The sequence below is a fragment of the Microplitis mediator genome, chromosome 3 (assembly GCF_029852145.1).
Source record: "Microplitis mediator isolate UGA2020A chromosome 3, iyMicMedi2.1, whole genome shotgun sequence".
In the NCBI taxonomy this organism is placed as follows: domain Eukaryota; kingdom Metazoa; phylum Arthropoda; class Insecta; order Hymenoptera; family Braconidae; genus Microplitis; species Microplitis mediator.
This window is the reverse complement of record NC_079971.1, coordinates 2,166,168-2,189,961: the sequence shown is the minus strand read 5'-3', so window position 1 is coordinate 2,189,961 and position 23,794 is coordinate 2,166,168. Positions and strand designations below refer to the sequence as shown.

At 28.8% G+C, this 23,794-nt stretch overlaps 1 protein-coding gene across 7 annotated transcripts in view; it reads left to right on the top strand.

Moving 5' to 3' along the window:
• LOC130665876 (phosphatase and actin regulator 4A) overlaps window positions 1–23,794 on the top strand; it is a 215,155-nt gene that overhangs the window by 176,373 nt on the left and 14,988 nt on the right. For 6 of the 7 annotated variants that reach the window (XM_057466503.1, XM_057466504.1, XM_057466505.1 and 3 more), the window contains 5 exons: window positions 17,021–17,215; window positions 19,620–19,850; window positions 21,733–21,982; window positions 22,178–22,210; window positions 22,670–22,815. In XM_057466503.1, the coding sequence (XP_057322486.1) occupies window positions 17,021–17,215; window positions 19,620–19,850; window positions 21,733–21,982; window positions 22,178–22,210; window positions 22,670–22,815 (855 nt within the window). The remainder of the gene's footprint in view (window positions 1–17,020; window positions 17,216–19,619; window positions 19,851–21,732; window positions 21,983–22,177; window positions 22,211–22,669; window positions 22,816–23,794) is intronic. The other variant, XM_057466500.1, reaches the window with a different exon arrangement.

The window sequence follows — 23,794 nt, the reverse complement described above, 5'->3', positions numbered from 1 at the left end:
GGAACAAATATTACAATTTTTAGTCATTTTGAAAGAAAATTTTTGAATTATTCTTATATTTTCGAATGATTCGTAAACTTACAAATAATTCATAAACTTTCGAATACTTTGTAAAGTTTCGAATAATTCGTAACTTTTGGAAATATTCGATTCGAATCCGAAAATTTTGAACAGTTTTCAAATATTTTACTTTTCGTTAATTATGAGTTTAGTTTTTTGAAGTAACTAAAAATTGGAGCTAAATACCGTTCGGTCTACGGTATACAGACGGTAGACTCACGCCACGACACCACACATATACATGTGTTTGATTTGGGCGTGTACTTGGCGCGAGACACTACCGTGTTTTCTGACAATTGTCTCTCCGATTCGGATCTGAACTCTACAGCTGACAAAAATTTGAATTATTGGAAAAAATTTCACAATTTTTAATCGTTCTGAAAAAAAATTTTTGAATTATTCTTATATTTTTGAATGATTCGCCAACTTACAAATAATTCATAAACTTACGAATAGTTCGTTAAGTTCCGAATAATTCATAACTTTTGGAAATATTCGATTCGAATCCAAAAATTTTGATCAGCTTTCAAATATTTCACTTTTCTTTAATGATAAGTTTAATTTTTAAAGTAATCAAAAGTAATTATCGCGTAAATTCGTCTCTGAACTCTTTACTTCTGACAAAAATTTGAATTATTGTAAAAAATGTTACAATTTTTAGTCGTTCAAAAAAAAATTTGAACTACTCGTAAATTTTCGAATAATTTGAAAACTCACAAATAATTTTAAAAAGTCGATTCGATTCGATACAAATAATTCGTTCGAACTTTTCAAATCCCCTTATATATGTATATAAATGTATGAAAAATTTATTTATTCAAAAAATCCATTTTTAATATTTAATATCGCGCATAAAATCTCATATATAAAAAACTACTTCCTCCTTTCATTCATCGTATCTTTCTCTTGCTGATTCATTCAGCTGTTTGTGACGTTATAAAGGCACAATAATAAATAAAATAAATTTTTTCACTCGGATGAGACTACGTGATCTATTTTAATACGATTCATCCGAGATTTTAGCCGAGGACGTCACGCAGCACAAAATAATTGTTTTCGTTTAATGACGTCACCGTGACACCTACACAAATAAAAGTAAACACTAATTAAATTAAAATTGAAACATACATATTTATTATATTGAAATATATTAATATATAAAACGTAATAAAATATTCTGTCGATAAAAATAATAATAATAAAGTTGTAAAAGCAATTTTAAAATTTCATTTTTTAAAACGGATTATTGATATAAAATGGAACAGTCTTTGTAGAATTCTCTATTGCTTTAATAGTAACTCTTATATTTTTTCAATATCCATTATCGAGTTACCTACTTATATACAAATGAAAACTTAAATCATAATATATTTAAAAAAGAAAAAAATATAAAGTTCAGTTGAACTTCCATCGGCGGAAAAAAATTTTATACTTGTGTTAAATATTTTCTGTACTAAATATCAAATATTCTCGTGTGTTGATAAAACATAACGCAGTATGTGGTTTATCAACATTTTTTTTAGCATCAATATTTACTCTTTCGGAATGTAAATAACAAGCCGGCCTTCAATTTTGGCAATATATTTACTTTTGTAAATATATAGAGCAACCATTACAATAAATAATTACTTCATATGTATTTCTATAAACCATTGGCCGTAAAAGTTATGCAAATATTTTATGGAACAGAATTATTATTTTAATGTGGACAAAATTTTATTCATTAGTAAGAGTATTAATTATTATTAACATGAACCATTACGCTGTAAAAAATCGGGAGTAAATTCGTAGTGATTACGGATTTTTGAAAAATCAAAATTCACTCTATATACGGAGTAAATAAGGAGTTTTTTTTAGCGGAGTAACCCGCATGAAAATATATATGGTAAACATATATTAAAAAATATATGCTAGATATAAATATATATATGACAATACATGAAATCTTATATAGAAGTATATATAGATTTTGGCCGATTTTATTATATTTCTATATATTTCTCTTATATGATTTCATATATTTCCGTATAACTTCAATATATTATTTATATACACTACTGGAAAAAATTAAAGGATCAAAAAAAAATTCCAAATTTTTGGGCGATTTTCAACAGGCCGTAACTTCGAGAGAAATTGACGTACAAGAAATAAAAAAAAAGGAAATTGTAGCTCCAAGTGTCTACTTTTTGGATTAGAACTTTAGAATTTTGTAGCGTCAGCGGTTTTTGAGTAATCTTAGAAAAACCAGCGACAAAAAAATTTTCAAATTTTTTTTATTTTTGTTTTTTGGTCTACGGGCGTGGAAAAAATTTTTTTTTGATTAACCACTATAAGGATCGGATACCTTTATTATTCAGCTTTAATTTCGTTTTTTATGGACCTTGTTACGTCCACTTCTAGCCGAGATATCAGTCATCAAATATATTTTCAAACTTATAATTTTAATATATTCGAAAATAAATGTTATTTATGTATGGAAACAAATAAGAATACAGATATAATTCATCATTATATGACACGATATATGTGCCAGGTATTCAACTTTATAAATTTTTGTTCAGAATATATATATGTGTGCTAGCTTACAAATTTACATATATAATTATCAATATATGTAATACATATATGTGCTAACTTATAAGTTTACATATATGATTATATATAAGAAAATATATATCGTTTTTGGCCACTTATATGGTCCCATATTGATTATATATTTTTCCATATATATTTATCATAAATGGTATTTTCATGCGGGTACTCCACAAATTTTTTACTTATATAAGAAATGTTGGAATAAATTCATATATAAAAATAATTAATTTTTGAATTTAATAATTTGAATTTTTGAATGATTTTTAATTTTCAAATTTTTTTATAAGCCTTCGAATCATTCACAAAAATTTTAATTTTTTAAATAAATTTTTCATAATTTCTCGCATGTAATTCACAATAATTGTAGTGTTACATTTTACATTTAAAATGTCTATAAAAAAAATTAACATCATTTTATTATGTTCTAAAGAACATAAATGTAAACCTACAGATTAAAATTCATAAAAAAATTTTTAAAGACCCGCCATAGCCGTGTTAGTTAAAGCTACGAAAGGTTTTAGCTGCAAGCGAAAGGTCCAGCGTTCGAGCCCAGGACTCGGCGCCGGCTTAAACCGACTAATGGCGAATAAGAAGTATGTCATAAAATAAAAAGCTAATAAAGCTGTAGGTATACTAAGTAATGTACTACAACAAAATAAAGATGTCGTAAATATTTTTAACTCTTGATCGATGTTAAATTGCTAAAATTATAAAAAAAGAATTTACTACGCATAATCTTTTATAAAAAAAATGTTTCATACAAAATGCGATAAAAAATTTACTCCCGGAAGTACATAAATTTAACTTCTTTTTCAAAGAAAAAAGTTAATAAAAATAAAGTTTAATTTTTTTTACAGCTTTATCAAAACAGCATTTTCTTCTCATGTTTTCTTGTCACGTCACTAAGTCAAGGACAAAAATATTTTTTAGTCCTTTCTTTTTAATAATGAAAATAAAAAAATTCATAATTAAAAACAAATATATATCTATATATACATGAAAATAAATAGTAATTAAAATAATAAATAATAGTTTTTTTTTTCATATTAAATTTTAATTAACTTCTCTAGATGTTAATAAACGGTATAATTATTTCATAATAATTAAAAGGCAAATGTTAATATATAAACCTATTCTATTGTGATGATATATACATATATATATAATTCTTGTTGCACGCGCGAGTTTACCCGGTAACGATCGGTTTGGTTCCCTTGGCCGGGGTACGAATGTCAGTGTATAGGGACAACATGTACTTTCCCTGGTATCCCTCCTCATGCGCCAACCCTCTTTCATGAAACCTCAGCATCCCCCGTTCATCTATTTCCCACTCGTTTTCCACCACCTCTTATACATCGTCCGATACTACCACTAACTAAAAACACCCACGCGTTTTCTCATCCGATTTCTCTCTCTGTCGACTAGTGTGCTGCCGCCACTTGGTAAAGCTGCGCAGTTACACTTACTCTTTCGAAATTTAGCTAAAGCTTAAAGCTCAGTCTGATCAGTCAACGATAGACGCGCGGAATAGACATCCCTTGTTATTGTTCGTGAATATTTTTAATTATATTATTACTATTATTTATTTATTTATTTATTTACTTTAGAAATTAATCCAAACGTTTTTTCCAAAAATTATTTTTTTTTGAATACATTTTCTTTTACAAATAAATTTTTTTTATTTATTGATTATGAATTAAAAATAAATTCTTTGGATTTTTAATTCAAAAAAAATATTTTGTAAATGGTCCCGCACTTGTCGTTGAAAAATCGTGGAAATATTGAATCAATAAATATAAGATCGGAAAACATTGATAAGAATAATATGAGTGGTGTGAGCTTTCTGACAGCCGTAAAAACATTCACCCCAAGTGGAAGACGTCGACGACGTTGTGATAAACAACAAAAATTATTGGAGTTACCCCCGATGGGTCATTGTAGCCTTCATCCGGATGTTGTACCTACTTGGGATACAGCAACACCGATCACGCCGCCTGCTGATTTTTTACCACCCGGTTATAAAAAGGGGGATAAATTTTCAGGTTTGAATGATGGTTATTTTAAAAGATTTATAGTTTTGTAATCAAAGCTGGGAAAAGTTTAAAATTCCCATAAATTTTGGAAAAAAATTTTACAGCTCTTAAGTTTGAAGTAGACAAAGTACCCGGGGCATAACGGGCCATAAATATCAGTAATTTTTCATTTATTATAAATTTTTTATGTGATTCAAGAAAACGGGGTGAAATGGACCGTGTAGAAATTTTCATCGTCTGGAAAATAATTTTTTTATTAAAAAATTTTGATAAATTATAAGAATTTGTAATAATTAATATCACTAAAAAAAAATTGGGTGTCTTGTGTTCGAACAAAATTTTGAAAACTGCCAAATTTGCTCGAAATAAATTTTAATTCAAAGCTACATTCGCTACACTGTAAAAAATTGGGAGTGAATTCGGATTTTTTTTCAAACCGAATTTCACCTGGAGTTTAAAAAAAAAATCACTGGATGCGGAGTTAATAGGGAGTTTGTTTTTTTCAGCGGAGTGATTTCGGAGCGATCTGGATTTTATCTTAACCCGCATTTACTTCGATTCAAAGTTTTAATATTAAAATAAACTTTTCTTCCTAGTAAATTTTACTCCGAGGAGTTAAATAAATAAACGTTCATCCGGTCCGCGTTTACTCCAGATTTAATCCGCGTTTACCCCGAAAATTTTTTACAATATATTTCCGTCAAACTTTTTATTGCATAGATACTACTGTTAAAAAAACGGTGTAGAAATTAACTCACACCGGTGTAGTGGTGTTACTTAGGGATGTTTTGCACCCGGTGTTAAAACGATGTTCATGCGGAGTAAATTAACTACGATCGGAGTACGAGGGCACGAGTAAAAAATAACTCAAGATCTACAAAACAGAAAAAAATAATAATATTTCATTAAAAATTCTACAAAATACGAAATGTCACTTTTATTAAACTGAACGAATTGCATAAATGTTTGATTACTTATAAAATTAAAAATTTCAAACAATATAATAATTATTTTTATTACAACTGATTTTTTATAGAAAAAAACAACTGACTTACACTGTAAAAAATCACCGGAGTAAGTCCAAGCGGTGTAGGTGTTAAAATTATCGGTGTTAAATTTACCTCCGGAAGTGGTGTGAACATAACTCCGCCACCGGTGTAAATATTCTGTACCGGTGTTAAAATAACGCCGCCACCGGTGTAAATATTCTAGACCGGTGTTAAAATAACACCGCCGCCGGTGTAGATATTCTTTACCGGTGTTAAAATATTTAACTTGTTACCCCGGTTTTACACCCGTTACTCCGATTTTACACCGGTATTTTTAACACCGGTGTATGACTCCTCCTACACCGGTGTAATTTCATTTTTACACCGGGCGGAGTTAAAACGAGTCCATTTTTAACACCGCTCTTTTACAGTGTAGAAATTATAAGTTAATCATTGATGATTTTATTTTATTTTTCCCGCTGATTTAATTTGCAAAGACTTAAATCATAAAAATCTGTCCCATATTTTAGACAATAATATCAATATGTCATTGCGATAAAATATTCGTTGGATTTCTCCATAAATCGGTAATTCGGTCGCATCATTAATTTTTGAAACAAAATTTTTTTTTGTATTTGAAATACAATTCGACTTCCAATACTTGAAAAATAAAACTCCTTTTTTTAACACCAAGAAAAATCTTAACACCGCTACCCGTTTTTGGAGTTAAATTTAACACCGGGCGCGGATTTACACCGATTTTTTTTAGAGTAAATTTATTAAATAATAATGAAATAAATATAAAAAGTAACAGCAAAAGGCAATTAATAATATTGAATCATAAAGTTAACATGCGGAGATCATGTCGATGACCCTCGAGCGTCGCGACGTTCTGAGTAGAGTTCAAGTTCATCAGGATGACTCGGTAATTTTAAAATGCTTTTACCTTCCGAAGTTAAATATATTTAAATTAACAAGTGAATCGAAATAGAATAAAAAGGTTTCTTTTTATTACTGTTTTGTCTTTGAATGTAAAACTTTTTCTTTTTTTTTTATTATCCCTGGCCTCGTTTATTATTTACTTTAGTGTGTACATTTTTAAATGCATACTCAAAAGACATGATATAAATTTTAAAAGCTCGTTTGTTATTTATTTATAGATTTAATGTAGAACGTTAGCCAAAAATTTTAATAAATTATTTATTAACTTCTTTTATCATTGATTTTATTTGGATTTTTTTTTTTTTTTTTTTTAGGACTTTTATATGATTTATGTAATTATTTTGTACTTAAGCCATTGGAAAATATTGCAGACTTAAATAATTAATAAACTTATTAAGAGATTTAAATAATAAAATTTTACTTTTAGTTAAATTTGTAACTTTTGATATCTTAATGCGCATTTAAATTATTAAATTTATCTGCATTCGACGTTAATGCTGATTCCCAAGATTTGAATATATTATAAACTTTATACTGCGGCTGTTTTTGAATATTTATAAATTAGTTGAGAAGTACTTTTTCTCAGTTTATATACTTTTAATTTATTCGTAAAAAGTTAAAAAAAAACTGACATTTGATCACTTTTTTTAAATTCTTGGTTTCTTTTGAAAATTGACACAAAAAAATTTGAAAACAATTTTTTATTTGTCAAATAATAAATTTTATTTTATTTTATTTTGATACGTATATGAGATATTTTTTTAAATTATATGTCATTATATAGAATATTATTTTTAATAAATTCAAAAAAAAATTCTTCGAAAGAACGACAATTCACTTTAGTTCAAAAACTCTTTCAAAATATTTTTTTATTCCAGTTTCACTTCCTTGTAAGCTCTAACTTTTTATTGTTTTTATTATCTGTCTCCATCTGAAGTTTTCCTGCATACAAAAAATACAAACCATTAAATTTTTTTATTTATACAGATAAAAAAAATATTATCTTACATTCAATAAAATATCCTCGGTATCAATTGAAATCGGGATCAATTTAGAGTCTTTTTATTACTAGGAGATGGGGGAGGGGGGCAAAACGGGGCACCTCAAATTTTATAAAAATCACTTTTTTTTAAATATAATTATTATTTTGAATTTTTTTTTTTTGTTAAACGTTTCAAAAAATCGAGTGTCAGTCGAAAAATTTTAATGACTTGTTTTATGATAACTATTAAAATTTTTTTTTTGTTTATATCCAATTATTATGTAACATGTAATTTTTCTTTATGTAAATTACTTATAAAAAATTTAATTTAATCAAATTTATTAATATTAAAAAATTTATCAATATTCAGAAATTTATTTTTCCACCTTCTTAGAAGGTATCCCATTTTGCCCCCAAAAATTAAATTTTCCATTTAACGGCAACTGAAAATTTTTTCTTTTTACTTTGAATATTATGAAAAAAAAAAGATCTAGCGTATTTGAGTCCTCGAAAAATTAGTATTTCCTCAAGCACCCCGTTTTGCCCCCGACTCTATATCCGCAATTATTACAACGCGACAAAAAATAATTTTTAGAAACGTATTTTCTCCCACAAGAAAGTATACTATTGAAAATTTTCAAACTCATATATTTTTGACGCAAAAACTATAATAGTGCAAAGATTTTATTCAAAATCATTTTCTTAATCAAAGTCCGAGTTAATTTCAAATCGCGCTGATTTTTTTTCTTTTAGAAATAGTGCAAATAAATTTCGATTTTCTTTGATAAAAAAATTAATTCTTCGAATTAGATATGAAATCGACAATGGAATAATTTTTATTGATTTACTACTTGAGAAAATATTATTTTTACAAAAGTTATTTCTTATCAGTACATTATACTTGGCCATAAAAACTAAGTTACAAAAAAATGGCAATAAAAACTCAGTTATTATAAAAACAAAACATTATTTTTTACTGCAACTACTTAATTACTAGTTAGTATTCATCTCAGCGTTTTGGCTTATCAAGTTTTTCATTCACTTCTGTTTAATTTTTAAAATTAAAATTTAAAATTAAAAAAAAAATTTAAGTATTTTAAGCAAGTGTGCCATTGGATTTGTCACGCCATCTGGCCAGCAACTGGTTTTTATCTAAATCTGCACCCGTTGCACAAGCGATTAAAATGTAATTCTCACCTCGTTCACCATCAACCATTCTACCATTTTTCTCTTCCTTTCTTTTCTTTTTTTTTTTCAACCCCTTTTATTTTCGCTTCCGAGCCCCGCCGTTCCCTTACCCACGACCTTGAACGATGAATGCATTCATAATTCAAACATTCTTTGGACTTTTTCTTCTGCCGGTTTTCCACTTCTACAAATCGCGTCGCATTTTTTTCTTTTTTTACTTTCATTTATTTCCGTCAGTTAGCTGTGATGTTCCACATTCCCACGTGAAATTACTTTATCCGATTACAATTCATCCGTCAACCGTCGATCTTAACAAATCAAGAGACAGATAACAAATAAAAGTAGATGAACAAAATAAAATTTAGTGAATTGGAAATTTTAACCTACACTGCGGTATAGATTTCAAATTATAACAATCTATTTTTATTTTATTATTACTGCCTACGGCTGTTTCCGATAAAATATTTGATAAATGTAATTCATTATATAAAAATATACATGAATTTATAATTTATAGGAATCGATTTATTGGATAATTACAATTGTGACCTAATTGTCAAAAAATTTTACAAAATATGGCTTCAAATTTTGAGAAAGTTTCAAAACTTCCATTGCTTTAAAGTTTGTACATGGGAAGGCGGCAAAATGGTACCGGTCAGGCAAAACGGATGAACCCAAAATTTGGTTAAAAATTTTTCTTTTCCAAAATTGTATTCAATCGTAATTTACGAGTCTTACAATTATTTTCGTAAACTTTTGAGTGTTCCAAAATTTTGATTTAGAAATTTTTTAGTGGACTCAATTTATTGTTGGCCACAAAAATACATACGGTGCACGGTAAGAAATTTTTGGCGGATATTACTATGCCAGTATGGGCGTGAACGCCATACTGTATGGTATCGAAGATTTTTATAGGTTGTAAAATTGTATGCACAGATGATTTGACCATTGTGGGAATAGTAACATTCAGTGGTGGATTTACACTAGGGGCAGTCGGGGCAAGTGCCCAGGGCGGCAAATTTTTTAGGGCGGCAAAATTTTGAAAAATTAAATATATGAACTATAAGTTTAAGTAAAATTCCAGTATTGGGGCGGATTTTTTCCAGTGCCCAGGGGTGGCATTAAGTTTAAATTCGGCCCTGGTAACATTAGCGATAGTTGTCGCGGACGCCGCAATGTCACTATGGCCGTCGAGCCCTTACTGCATTGCCGTATCCACAATGTTTCTGGTAGATAAACCTAGTCTAACGACATCTATATACTTTTGGTGGTAATACGATAGTATGCGTTGATTGCCACGCCAGAAATTATGGCAGGAAATACTAGTAGCATTGTAGTATGGCCTCAGGGCCATGCTGTTTCGCCGTGCCTGCTATGCATACGTGTGAGCAATACAATAGCTCCAGTACTATACAGTACAGTAAATAACGCCATACTTCTGGGACTCGTTACAATACTGTCTTGGAATATTTCACATACTATTTCAGTATCTGTCTTGAGACCACACCAGAATGGTGTTGAACGCCATGCATTTCTTACCGTGTAGTCTTTTTTTTTTAAATAAAACTGGGAATAATTCACAATACAGTTGAATTGAAAAGCCATAAGTGCATAAAAATTTTTTTTTAGATAATCGACTACTTTTTGATATTTTTTAAAATGCATAAAAAAGATAAATTTCTAATTTTTTCATACACACCCCGATGGCTTTCGATATCAGTACCATGAGGGTGTATAAGAATTTAAAAAATTTTTTTACCTCTAGACAGTAACTAGTGAACTGGAACAAAAAAATCTGAAAACCTGACCCTGCAGTACCAGCCCTAAAACTTCCCGCTATTTTCGAAACCGATAGCTCCCTTTTTTGAAAAATTTTAAATTCTCTCAGCGGGAAGTTAAAAATTATTGTATGCTCCTATGGTTCCTGAACGTCTTAAGCACATAAACTATCTAATGTATAAAATACCAAATATTGGTATTGTTTAAATAAATTAAATAATTAACAGTTGAATTTAAAACAGTAGTGTATTATATTATCGTAACAATGATCAACGTCCGTGACCAAGTAATCATGTGATTGAGTTATATTACTGCTAATAAACACAGCCCTAAATTAAACACAGGCATTAAGCATGAATATAATCGTCGATGTGAATACGTCAATCCACAATGAGTGGGATAGAAACGTTTAATATCAAGCTCAATATCCATGATTACGAGGAATTATCAATCCCGTTCAGAGGAAGTACTCATCCTCTTCCTCTTCAACCCTTGGACCATCATTGAAAACCACTGATTATTGGCTTTACACTCAAATCAATTTCCTAACAACAATTCATGATACTCCAAACATGCAACACCATAAAATTCCGATTTACTCACTCTACTTTGTTACCGACAAAATACAGTTTTTCTATTCCATTTATTCATCCATTCATTACGTGCATGAAATGGCGCATTGAGAACATAAATATTTGATATTCTTTGATGTACTAAACTGAATTACTATAAAACTCTGCAAGAGATGAATTTTTTTTTTTAAACCCTGTAAAAGCCTCAATTTTTGTAAATAAAAAAAAACTCTTATATTTTACAATGAAATTTATTTAAAATTTAAAAAAATTTTCTTTACTGAAATTACACGTTGGATATTAAATTGAAGCTTTTTATCCAGATTATCGCCATTTTTCATTATAATCATTTTTGTTGACTTAACGAAGTGAAAAACGCGATCAAAGACGACGAAAACTGTCCGCTTTTCATAATCTTTGAAGCGGTGGATTTAAAAAACCTCAGGATAAATCGTTTTTGTTTATATTCTTGATAAAAATTATTTTAGTTTCTGTAGATAGTTACATTGAGCGAAAGAAATTACTTGCAGCAAAATAAATATCGCTGATAAAAGACTTTACTTGATCAATAACCATCAATGAAATATATTTTTATCTCAAGGATTTATTATTTTTATCAAATGAAGTCATATTCAATCGAATTTTTCACAATTGACTTATTAATAATAATATTGCAAAATTATAAACAAAAAATTTTTTTATATATATTTTACTTGAAAACGGTGATGAGCCCAAACAGTTCACTGATCAGGCTCATGATAAGAAGGTTCTTAATATCTAAACTCGACCAAATCGTTATTACGTGGTACATAATCTGGCAAATGAAATTAAGTCTGAATAATTTCCTGGACTGGTTCATCCTGAAAATCAGGTTCCTTATGCCTAAGGACAGTGAGGTTCCTGATCTGCCCACACGAATAATAAATATACACCCCGGCAAAATAGTATATATCCGGCTTATATCTTTAGTATTGTCGTATGTATGCTATTTTGCCGACATATACCTAGGTATCAGGCGTTTTGAGCACCCGACAAAATATCTCCGACTAAATATCTCCGGACAAAATATCCCCATGAAAAGAAAGCAAAAATAGTGAAAAAAGCCAAAAAAACTGACACAAAACTGGGGATATTTTGTCCAGAGATATCTTGTCGGGGATATTTTGTCAGGTGCTCAAAACGCATGGAACCATATACCTATTCCCGGATATATATTTTTTCGTATGGGTGACTAATGAATTTAAGCCCGAATAATTTCTTAAAGCGACTCATTCTAAAAACCAGATTCCTTATGTTTAATGACAATGAGGTTCCTGATCTGGCAAACGAATTTAAGCCCAAATAATTTCCTAGACAGGTTCATCCTAAAAATCAGGTTTTTTTATGTCTGATGGCATTGAGGTTCCTGATCTAATAAATAAATTTAAGCCCGACTCGTTGCCTGGTTAGGCTTCCGATAGTAGGGTTACTATATTAGCTCCTAATCAAGCTCCTGACAAGGCGCTCACCAACTTTGGTCAATGTATTGAATCCTGATCAGTTCACATACCAGGCTCACATCAATAAGAAAATTAAAGCCTGCCCTAACCTCGTCCTTCATAAGTTTCATGTAATCGGGACTTTTTATCCCTCCCCTATCGGGTGCTGTTTGAAAATCAGGCAAGCTGACTTTTATTTAGTTATCGTGGCACGACAATAGAAAACTAAACTAAAACTTGGAAAATAATTAAAGTTTTTCTGCAGACAAATAAAAGTAATTAAAACTCCAGGTGACACGAAATTGTTTATTTTTATAATAAAACCCGATTAAATTCAAATTATTTTCAAAAACTTTTTTTCAATTAATTTAAAAGCTCTTAATATTTAACTTCTTTGACCGACCCACGAAACTTAAAAATAATTAATTAAAGAAAAATCAAATAGTCACTTTTTGACTAAAATTATTTTCTTTTAATAACTTGAAATTAATTAAAAAATTTATACAAATATCGGAGGAATTTTTTTTTGAATTAATTAATAAATAAATAAAAAAAAAAATTGAATGGCATTTTTTGAAATTTCTTATGATAAAATTCAAAGTAATCTTCATCACTGTCAAGTGTATGTTGAGGTGGCTTCAATCCTTATTCTCCATCACCTTCATCTCTACCACTCATTTATTTACCTCGAGAGTAGAGTAGAGCTGCAGAATCCCTCACTGACTATCCCTCTCTCTCTCACTCTGCTTTTCTCTCTATCACTTCTTACTCTCATCGCTTTTTCAAAATCTCTTACTCATAGCTTTACTTCTTAAGTCTGACGTAACGAGTAACGTAGCATAGTTAAGCACAGCCAAGGGCAACCTCTATTCATAGTAACACACTCTACAACTCTCTTTCTACTCTACTCACTACATATATCTACAGCAATCATGTACTTGCTAGTGGTTGCTCTGAAATCATCATATATATATAACATGTAATACTTATATCACTTCTTAACAGCTGTACGACCGATTACTAATTGCTATGGGTTTTAATTGCGTTTAAAAATAATTATTTTACTCACTGATACTTTTTTTTTTCTGAATTGATATTTTATATATTTATATAAATATTCTTATCCTTGACCAACATAAATATACTAAAACAGAAAATTAACACAAGAAACTTTTTTTAATGAATTGAAAAATTTTTTAGCCAAAAAGAAGTTTTTGAAATGAAGCCGCTAATTAAAATTTCAAAAAAAAAATAAACATGGAGATATTCTTAAATTTTCAAGTTTTTATTTTTTTTTAAAGCTCGTAATTATTTTAAAAAATTGAATGATAGTGAAGTTTGCCGGCGTCTGATAATTTTGATTTTTTGAAAAATGATAAATTATAAAAAAAAATTATTTTAAAAAAATGCACTTGTAATTATTTTAATTTTCTGCATGTGCATATTTTTAGTTTTTTTATTTTTGTAATTGATGTAAAAAAAAAAAAAATTTCGAAAATCGTTAATTGTCTACTAACTTCAAAATCATTAAATTGAATGACAATAAAGTTAGCAGACATTTAAGAATAAGTGGATTTTTTTAACAAAAAAAAAAATATTTTAAAAAATTGCACGTATAGTTTATTAAATTTTCTACATGTGCATTTTTTTAGAAATATTTTTTTTTATTATTTATCTGTTAGAAAAATTTATTTAATTTCAAATGTCTGCTAACTTTACTGTCATTTAAATTGAAGTTTAAATTTTGAGAATTTGGTAATTTGCCTCTTATAAGTTTGATCAAATTTTTTTCTGGGATTCTGAGTGAGTTAAAAATTTAAATTAAAGGACCAACACCTCGAGTAGAATTTTTTTTGTTGACTAAATACTTTCAAATAATGAACCCAAAAAAAAATTTTTCATACAAAATTAAAAGAGTGTGAATTTAACTGACAAGTGGGAATTTTTTAAATTTTTGAATAAATAAATAAAATGCGCGCGTTTTTTAAAAATTTTATTATTTTTATTTATTTATTTAATTATTTTAAATTTATAAATTTTCTCATGTCTGCTGCATTTACACTCATAATTAAAAGTAATAGTCATATATATATGTCTATATATATAATTTTTTTATAAATAAGAGGGAGGTACCACCATTACTAAATAATTTATTTTAATTCTCTTCTTTCTGGTATCTATTTTAATCGAAATGACATTGCTGGCAGTTAGTGTTCAGCAGTGGTTGCAACTGCTTTAAGATATATGTAGTTTAGTTAAAAAAAAATATATAAAGTCAGTAATGGTACGAATTACGCGTCTCAAATGGAAAGGTATCATAATTCATAAATCACATTTTTTTTTTTTTTTATATCTCCAAATACAGCACAGTTGAAAATTTTGTGTTCTTGTGTACAAAAATTCAATGATTAAATACTATGATCCAGCAGTTAACAGACAATTAAAAATTTTTGGATTTTTTTTCACCAAATGAATTACAAAAATAAAAAAAAATAAAAATATGCACATGTAGAAAATTTAAAAAACTGTCGGTGCAATTTTTTCAAATATATTTTTTTTATGATTTACTATTTAAAAAAAAAAATTCAAAAATTATTAGACGTCGGCTAACTTCAGGATCATTAAATATTTTGTGTCAATTATTTGACACCATCAAGTCTAAATTTAACTAAAGTTGAATGTTATCTAATCTCAGCAAGTTTTAAACCTATGTTATTGTTTAACACAAGTATAATGTGTTAAATTAACACAAAAAATTGAGTGACTGTTTGAGACATGTGATTTGTGTTAAATTTAACACAAATTTTATGAGTGTACCCGAGTCAAAATAATAGATGTAAGTTGAACGTTCTTAACGTTTTAAACGTGAATTGAACGTTTTTAACGTTTTGAAAGTAAATTTAACGATTTTTTTGTATTTTGGTTCGTAAAAAATTGGTAATTTCATGAGTTATAATTTTAGTTTTTTGAAATGCTTATGTTTTCTTATTGTAAGTCTAAATAGGTTTTAGTTACGTTTTCGATTTATGATACTCCAACATACGTTTTGAATAAGTTAAAAGCTGTCAAATTGAGTTTTTAATGTCCAAAACGTTCAATTTCCGTTCAAAACGTTCAAAACGTTCAATTTCCGTTCAAAACGTTAAAAACGTTCAATTTACGTTTGAAACGTTCAAAACGTTCAATTTACGTTTGAAACGTTCAAAACGTTAAAAACGTTCAATTTCCGTCCAAAACGTTAAAAACGTTCAATTTACGTTTGAAACGTTCAAAACGTTCAATTTACGTTTGAAACGTTCAAAACGTTAAAAACGTTCAATTTACGTTTGAAACGTTCAAAACGTTCAATTTACGTTTGAAACGTTCAAAACGTTAAAAACATTCAATTTACGTTTGAAACGTTCAAAACGTTAAAAACGTTCAATTTACGTTTGAAACGTTGAAAACGTTCAATTTACGTTTAAAACGTTAAGAACGTTCAATTTACGTCTAATATTTCGACTCGGGTAAATGGTTCAGACATAAGACAATTTTTTAATTACACATAAAAAACTTGAATAATTAAAATAATAAAATTTTAAAAAATGCATATACTGATTTTTGAATTTTCTAAACGTGCATTTTTTTATTTTTTATTTAAAAGATTTAAAAATTGTCAGATGTCCGCTAACTTTATTGTCATCAAATTTTTCAACTACGTACATTTACATCATTACTTTCTGGTGCACCAGAATTATTTTCAAAATAATTCATCCGTAACGACCAATGAATTTTTTTTTTGTTAACAAGCTTCGTTGCAAATTTAGTAAAAAAAAATTTGTTAATTTTTATTATTATTATTTTTTTTGTATGAGTTTTATCCCGGTTGTATCATTGGAATTTCATTGGCTAAAATCCAAATTCGGTGGTTGCAACCATGCCCTAAAAACTGGGAATTCGTTGAACGCTTGCAGCAAAAGCTCACCTTAGTCATTTTTTTATTTTTTATTTTATTTTACTTTTTTTTTCATCCTATCCTCGGACAATGGCGGTTTAGTTTATTTCAGTATCCATTTTCACTGGTGGTAAAATTTAGTCAGACGATCAATATTCGTACCACGAAATAGCAATTTGACATGTGGTAATTTAATAATCGTGAAAAAAAAAAAAAAGAAATTTCTATTTTTTATTTTTAGTAACAATTAATCGTCTATGACCTTGAAATTTATATCAATTGACATTTATCCAAGTATACGGTCAGCGAACTTACATTTCACTTCGCTAGTTGATTTATTAATCAATTAATTAATTAATTAACTTATTACTGTAGACGATAAATTATAAAGACAATTATTTTTAATTAATTGACATTTAATTTAAAATAATTTGTTGTACTAAAAAAAACAAAAAATGATTGTTACAGAGCCGAAAAAGGAAAGGACTGAACAGAATGCCAATGGAGTGCTTTCACAAAGTGGTGAATCAGCCAACCAAGGTGCGAATCCAGGAAATCAAGGCTTGGGCTCGGGTGGTCTACATTCGGGGGATCAGAAGCCAAATAGGCCAAGTACCCTCGAGGCCTCCCGAATGCTTACCAGAAGGTTAATTATGTTTGGCAGTAAGTACATTATTTTATATCATATATATTTTTGTTAATCCGGTTTTTAAAAAAATCCATTCATTTTTATTAAAATATTTAAACTTGTGCCAAATATAAATCGAAGGTCGATAGTTTAAGCCCATGTCGAGGTCTCGTTTTTTATAATTTAAGTTTTTTATTTTTCATACCATTTAATTTGTACAGTATTTCGTATTGGTTCAATTAAAAAATATTTAAATACTAAAATACTCAGCTCTCTAAAAGTTAATTAGCGAAACTCAGTAGCAAATAGTGAATATTTAATAATTCAGAGCTATAGTCGTACCGCTTTTTGAGATAAATAGTACGACTATCACTAAATTAGTGAATATTAATTAATTTTCACAAATTCAGTTTCAGAGATATGATAAAAAATTTTTTAACCCAAAAAGACATGAAAATTTCATCTATAAAAAAATTTTTTTTTTGCACAACTCAATTGCGAAGCAACGGTTACTTATTGCTTTGTGTAGAACAGATTTTTGCAATAAAATTACGGGCTATCGACGCTGTTTACGCGGACCGTAGGACTTGAGATCTGAAAATTTGATCAACTAAGGCCCTGAGCCATGGCGCTCACTCTCTAAACATGAATTAGTGGAAATTTCATTAATTACGTTAGTGAAGCAGTATTCACTTCATAATCAGTGTATTTAAATAACAAATTAGTGAATTCTCGCTAATAAATTTAGTACTATAATTTTCACTAGCAAATTAGTGATTTTCACTACTGAACTAGCGATATTTTCATAATTTCTACAAGTGAAACTGTTATTCACTTCTTAATTTATGAATTTCACAATTTCACTAGTAACTTTAACTAGCAAATAATTAAATATTTTACTAGATATAAATATAATTAATAATTATGGTGCTATTTTTAAAAATTTTAATAAAAAACTTTCAAAATAAAAAAAAATATAAGTACAGAACAATAATATATTTATATGAAGAGTACGTCAATCATAACATCACGGATTTTTTATTTCTTCATCAGTTATTGTTTGGTATCATAACGAATATACTATTTACACTCACGCGATCACATGCGTAGGCTAGCGCAGTGGATAGCATCAAAGACTTTGAATCGGAAGGATGCAGGTTCGAGCCCAGCAGTCACCGGGATTTTTTCATCAATCAAAATCATGTATACTTCCTCTAAGTAATGATTCTAATACATTAATCACATTTCGGATCTAATTACAAGTGTCTTATATTTTTTTTCGCAATATAATATTTTTTTTCACCGATGAAATCAGTGGATTCCCATATTCACTTTTCAATTTAGTGGATTCTCATATTCACTTATCAAATCAGTGAATTCCAATATTCACATATTCATTTAGTGAATATTCACTAATTCTGCGTGGTACGATTGCAGCATTGACAATTAGTGAATATTCACTTGAAATTAGTGAAAAATCACTAATTCATATTTAGAGAGCTATTAAAAAACTTTGATTGATGTTTGATGGGAGTAATCAAATTGTTGTCATTAGTGAAAAATGACAAGTTTTTATTTATTCGTCCGTCGTTATTGCAAAAATCTTCGCGCTACTTTTATATACATAAGTGATGGTACACGGAAAGAAAATTATAGCAGCGGTTCCCATAATTTTGTGAAATTTTTTCCTATACCATCATAGGAATTACGACCATAAATTATGGGAGCGGTTCCTATAATTATAGGAATGTTTCCCATAATTATAGGAATAGTTCCTATAATTATGGGAATGATACCCATAACACTATAGGAATGGTTCCTATAATTATAGGAATGGTTCCTATAATTTATAGGAATACTTTCTATAATATTATGGGAATCATTCCTATAATTTATGGGAATGGTTCCTATAATTTATAGGAATGGTTCCTATAATTTATAGGAACTATTCTCATAAATTATAGGAACCATTCCCATAATATTATGGGAATGGTTCCTATAATAGTATGGGAACTATTCCCATATTGCAATTGGAATGGTTCCCATACCATTATGGGAACGGTTCCCATAATATTATGGGAACCATTCCCATATCATTATGGGAACCATCCCTATAGTAGTATAGGTACTGTTCCCATACCATTATGGGAACCATTCCCATAATGCATAGGAAAACTTCCCATAATTTTCTTTCCGTGTAGAACTGACGCTGCGTTTTCGCGTGCTTTTGTAAAAGAGAAGTTTCGTAAATTTATTTATGAAATAAAATAAATTAATAAAAAAAAAATTTATTGGACATAACATCTGCTAAATTCATCATAATTTTGAAATAAATTTTAAAAAAAATTGTGCATTAGTCTTGTAGCTTTTAAAAATACAGTTGATTCATAATTTTCATGTATGAAAAAAATTAATAAATTTTTTTTTCTTAACCACTAGTGGAAAAGGGTGTACTACAGCCAACGGCAGAGGAACAACAAGCAATCGATAGGTACATGTCACCCCTACCACCTCAGAACACTTTGATGCTGTCGGAACTGCCGGAACCGCCGATTCCGTTGAGCGAAATCGGACCAATTCCGCCCCCGCCGATGTTCAGTTCCCCAAGTCCGACTCCTTTGGCTCGTCAACGTCAGCAAAATCTTCCTCTGTCTGATTGTGAGGATGACGGTAAATAAAAATTTTACTATAACCATCTATAGAAATGTTCATACAGTTAAAAAAAAGTATTATTCAATTTTAAAACTTTTACAATATAATTTTCTCTAAAACTTTTTATCACAATGTTTTTATTTATGTTTATTTATTTGTCATATATATTTTTTATTGTCTGAAGTTTCATGATAACATACAATATGGTTTTGTTGTTTAAAGTTAAAACCAATAATCAATCAAACAAAAATGAGGCTTAGAATTTTTAAGAGGATTCAAACTTTATTGAAGTAGATGTCGATAATTTATGTACTTACGTTTTAATACTTTTTGATGGGTATTTATAATATTAATATACTGTCTATATACATGTACATAAATATATGTGCTATTAAATATGCGATATTTAATTTATTTAAAAAAAAAATTTTCCCTGCAATAAATAATTTAAATTTTGCTGATACTTTTATCGATAGAATTTAAAAATAATCCTGAGGTCTTACGCTACAGTTAATTTTTTAAATATTTTTTATTTTTGCGATATTCTGTTTATTTAAATATAAAACCGTACAGTAGAGTTTGTAGTGATTCTGAAAAAAATAAAAATATTTATCATTTTGAACTCGCATCAAGTCGCAATTTTATTTCCGACCGATTTACCCGCGTTAAATTATTAATACACTTTTAATAATCAACACAATTTTAAATTAATTCATTGGTATATTTATTTTTCAAAATTATTTAAATTTCAAATTTTGATGACGTTGAATAATTTGTATGAAAGTTCGCAAAAAAAATTTTTTTAAAACTACAAATTAATTTTTTTTCATTTTCTTTGGATTTTAATCAAAAATAAAAAATTGCGGGAATTTTTTAAATTAAAATTTTGTACGGAAAAAAAAATTTCTTAGCGCAAGAATTTTTTTATCGACCCAAAATTTTTTTTTCGTTCTAAGAAAATTCACGTCTTCAATTTAAAATTCAAAAAATTTATTGGGACAGATAAAATTTTTTTTGAAGCGAATAAAAATCTTTTTTTTTCTGTAAATTACTATCGTATTTAAATTTTAGAAAATTGTTTAACTTAAAAATCACTTAAATTTAGAATTCAAAATTTAATTTACGAAGTTCAAAGTCGTGACGTTTAAATTTATTTACATTCAATTAATTGAATCAAGATAAATTCTCACGTGAATAAAAAATCGCTGGGGTTTTTTTTACATAAAATATAAGGTAAAAGCCCCTATACCCGCTTAGTACCATTAGTCGCTCACTTTAACTGTTTAAGGCGTTTTTTTATAATTTTTATAAAAAAAAATTACAACTAAAAATATTATTACACTGTAAAAAATCACCGGGGTAAGTCCAAACGGTGTAGGTGTTAAAATTATCGGTGTTAAATTTACCCCCGAAAGCGGTGTGAAAATAACGACGCCACCGGTGTAAATATTCCAGACCGGTGTTAAAATAACGCCGCCGCCGGTGTAGATATTCTTTACCGGTGTTAAAATATTTTACTGTGTGAATATTTTTACTTACTCGATCACTATACTTGTTAATAAATGATATTTTTTATTGATTTTCATAAAAAACTGACATTTTTTGTGTTTTATAATCTTTAAAGTTAATACTCCAAGCGGACGCAATTTACTCCGCTTTTACACCGGCATTACTCCGATTTTACACCGATATTACTCCGCTTTTACACCGGTTACCCCGATTTAACACCGGTATTTTTAACACCGGTGTATTACTCATCCTACACCGGTGTAATTTTATTTTAACACCGGGCGGAGTTAAAACGAGTCCATTTTTAACACCGCTCTTTTTACAGTGTATTGATAAATAATTACTTGTGAATCTAATATAATAAATAAAAAAATAAAATATTTAAATTTAGATGACGAAGACATAGACGTGGAGGATGACGATGACAGTCTCCGAGGCTTTCGTTTCGGGCAACCAGATCCAGCAATAGACACCTCAAGAGTAGAAGAAATACCCGCCAAGGAGCCAAAGTTCCATGCGATGCCATTAAAAAGTGCGTTGAAGAAAAAAGGTTCCAACAGTGGACCCGGTACACCCCAAAGTACTCCAACTCAAGAAAACAGGCCCCTAACTCTTCGTCAAGAGCTTCACGCTTCCTTCAAGTAAATATAATTATTTAAAATATTATTAATTAGTGCCTTATTTTTACACATTTATATTTGACTCAAAAATTTATAGTTTCATTAATTAATTTACTTTTAATTCGTGTTCATACTATTAATTACTGTCCCATTGCATCTTCCATAACCATTAATCAATCATTAGTAAAACATGGTTATTTTTCTTATGCTCAACAGAAGGCCGCCGTTGAGGCCTAGGATAAGAATATGGTAATTGTTAGCAAGCATCGCCTTGAGCATGTATAATTTTTCTTAAACCCTTTATTATAAAAGGGATTTTATTTAAAACGATCGTTGAAGAATGAAAGGGTTGATAACAAGGGAATCAATAATCTATTTTTTTTTTTAATTTAAAATCAATAACAATAACAATAATAATAATAATACTCCAGGGACTATCATTAAATTTATTCAATTCTAAATCTCTATCCACTTCATACCATTAAATGTTTCAATAATATATTACTTCACTTAATTTACAATTTAATCTCGACATTTAATCAGCTTACAGCTTTTCCGTTTATTTAATAACTAAATGGCATATTAATTTAATGAACGGTGCGGAGAATAGTGGGCATAGAAAATTGATTCGTTAGACATCAACCCTATAAGCTCTTGTTAATATTTAATATAAATAATTAAATATCGTTATTGGTAATTTATTTACAGTAGTCGACCAGTCAGGTTTGGCCTCGCGTTGCCCTGCACTTTGGAGAACAAAGAAAACGCACGTCCTTATGTTATAAGAGAGGATTCTGATGGATCTGATGACGGACAAGTTCTTTATCGTGACGACTATGACGACGATGATGAAAGTAAGTTTTTTTTTTTTTTAATACTTCTTTTGGTAAGTGAGAGTAAAATTTTAACACGCAATGGAAGTTGGATGGAACACTACTTTTTTTAAGAGCTTGACATTAAAATGAAAATAAATAGAAAACAATGCGGAATTTTAAAAAACTTTACTGATAATAATTTGTAGAGAATAAAATTTTCTACAAAAAAGATTCGATGACATTTTGTGATAAGTCTGATAGTTTCGCCGGAAAAGTAAAAAGATCTCCAACTTTACTCCGGGCTCTAATAACTTTTGAGCAGATGGATTTATTAAAAAATGATAAGAAACCTTTTTTGTAGAGCGTTCAATTTTCGACAAAAAAGACCCGATGACATTTTGTGATAAGTCTGATAGTTTCGCCGGAAAAGTAAAAAGATCTCCAACTTTACTCCGGGCTCTAATAACTTTTGAGCAGATGGATTTATCAAAAAATAATCAGAGACCTTTTTTTGTAGAGCTTTTAATTTTCTACAAAAAAGATCCGATGACATTTTGTGATAAGTCTGATAGTTTCGCCGGAAAAGTAAAAAGATCTCCAACTTTACTCCGGGCTCTAATAACTTTTGAGCAGATGGATTTATCAAAAAATAATCAGAGACCTTTTTTTGTAGAGCTTTTAATTTTCTACAAAAAAGATCCGATGACATTTTGTGATAAGTCTGATAGTTTCGCCGGAAAAGTAAAAAGATCTCCAACTTTACTCCGGGCTCTAATAACTTTTGAGCAGATGGATTTATCAAAAAATAATCAGAGACCTTTTTTTGTAGAGCTTTTAATTTTCTACAAAAAAGATCCGATGACATTTTGTGATAAGTCTGATAGTTTCGCCGGAAAAGTAAAAAGATCTCCAACTTTACTCCGGGCTCTAATAACTTTTGAGCAGATGGATTTATCAAAAAATAATCAGAGACCTTTTTTTGTAGAGCTTTTAATTTTCTACAAAAAAGATCCGATGA